Source organism: Volvox carteri (assembly GCF_000143455.1).
Source record: "Volvox carteri f. nagariensis unplaced genomic scaffold VOLCAscaffold_94, whole genome shotgun sequence".
Lineage (NCBI taxonomy): Eukaryota > Viridiplantae > Chlorophyta > Chlorophyceae > Chlamydomonadales > Volvocaceae > Volvox > Volvox carteri.
This window is the reverse complement of record NW_003307637.1, coordinates 159047-160270: the sequence shown is the minus strand read 5'-3', so window position 1 is coordinate 160270 and position 1224 is coordinate 159047. Positions and strand designations below refer to the sequence as shown.

The 1224-nt window shown below is 59.7% G+C and overlaps 1 protein-coding gene across 1 annotated transcript in view; it reads left to right on the top strand.

Moving 5' to 3' along the window:
• Positions 1 to 1224, top strand: part of VOLCADRAFT_108142 (uncharacterized protein) — a gene marked incomplete at its 5' end in the record, with an annotated part of 24772 nt that overhangs the window by 7737 nt on the left and 15811 nt on the right. Inside the window, 2 exons of the mRNA XM_002958433.1 lie at positions 528 to 650; positions 1046 to 1132. Coding sequence (XP_002958479.1) covers positions 528 to 650; positions 1046 to 1132 — 210 coding nt within the window. The remainder of the gene's footprint in view (positions 1 to 527; positions 651 to 1045; positions 1133 to 1224) is intronic.

Genomic DNA, 1224 nt, shown 5'->3' with positions numbered 1-1224 from the left:
CTGCCGGCGGCGGCAGCGGCGGCGGCGGCAGCAGTAGCAGCAGCAGCAGGTTCGGCAGGAGTCCCAGCGGCAGATCAAGCCAGGCAGGTGCTCAGACCGGGGCTACTGCTGCCGCCACAGCTGCCACCGGCGCGGCTACTGCTGGCGGGGCTACTGCTGCGACTTTCAGGGCTTCGGAGCCACGTCCCAGTTTTAACTTTGAGCAGATTCTCGAGGACTTTGTGGTGCTGACCTTCTTGGTGGGTTGGACGAGCGAGGGGCGAGAGGGTAAAGAGTGTGTGTATGGGGTGTGTACGGGTGTGGAGGAGGAGGAGGAGGCTGGATGGCACCCTGGGGCCGCCTCCTTCCCCCACACAGCCCTTCAGGGCTCTTGTGTTGCTAACTTTATAATGTCTTCGTGCGCATACAAACATTTCCCCTACCCATACACACACCCCCATATACACGCACACATACACACACCACACACCACATCACATACCCCCATGCGTGATTCCTATATGGACTCAAAATTGCCGTACTTCCAGGCCGGCAACGACTTCCTCCCCCACGTGCCCTCCATCGACATCTACGACCTGCCCTCGGGCCTGGAGCTGCTGATGGTGTCGTACAAGGAGCTGCTGCCGCAAATGAAGGGCTGCATTACACAGGTCGGGGGTGGTGCAACTGGCTGGTGGGGGTTTGTCGTACATGGATATGACACGCATAACATGACGTCAGCAGCTGGCGGCCTCCAAAGCACCGGGTGCTGTGGGTGGCTGGTAGTTGGTGGCTGGTAGTTGGTGGCTGGTAGTTGGTGGCTGGTAGTTGGTGGCTGGTAGTTGGTAGGGGGACTTCCGGAAGATTGACTCGATTTTACCCAACCCCACCCATCCGTCACCCCCTAACCCCCCTGCCCCATCTGTCACAACACTCTTTCCTTGGCAGCAGCTTCACTCGCTCGTGGTTCGTCTTTTCCCCCCTTTCCCCCTACCCCGTAACACCCCCCTTTTGGTGTCAGTTCTTCACTCGTTCGTGGTGGTCCTTCTTCCCCTCCCCTCTTCAGGGTGTGGGCCAGATCAATGCGACCCGACTGACGCAACTGTTCAACAAACTTGCGAGGGACGAGGAAGCGGCGTTCGTACGGAGGGCGGTACGGCACCACGCGCGTGTCGGGGGTGTTTTTTGGGAGGAATGTCTCCAGGGTCCGAGCGGATGGCGAGCCGTGAGCGGTCGTACTTCAAG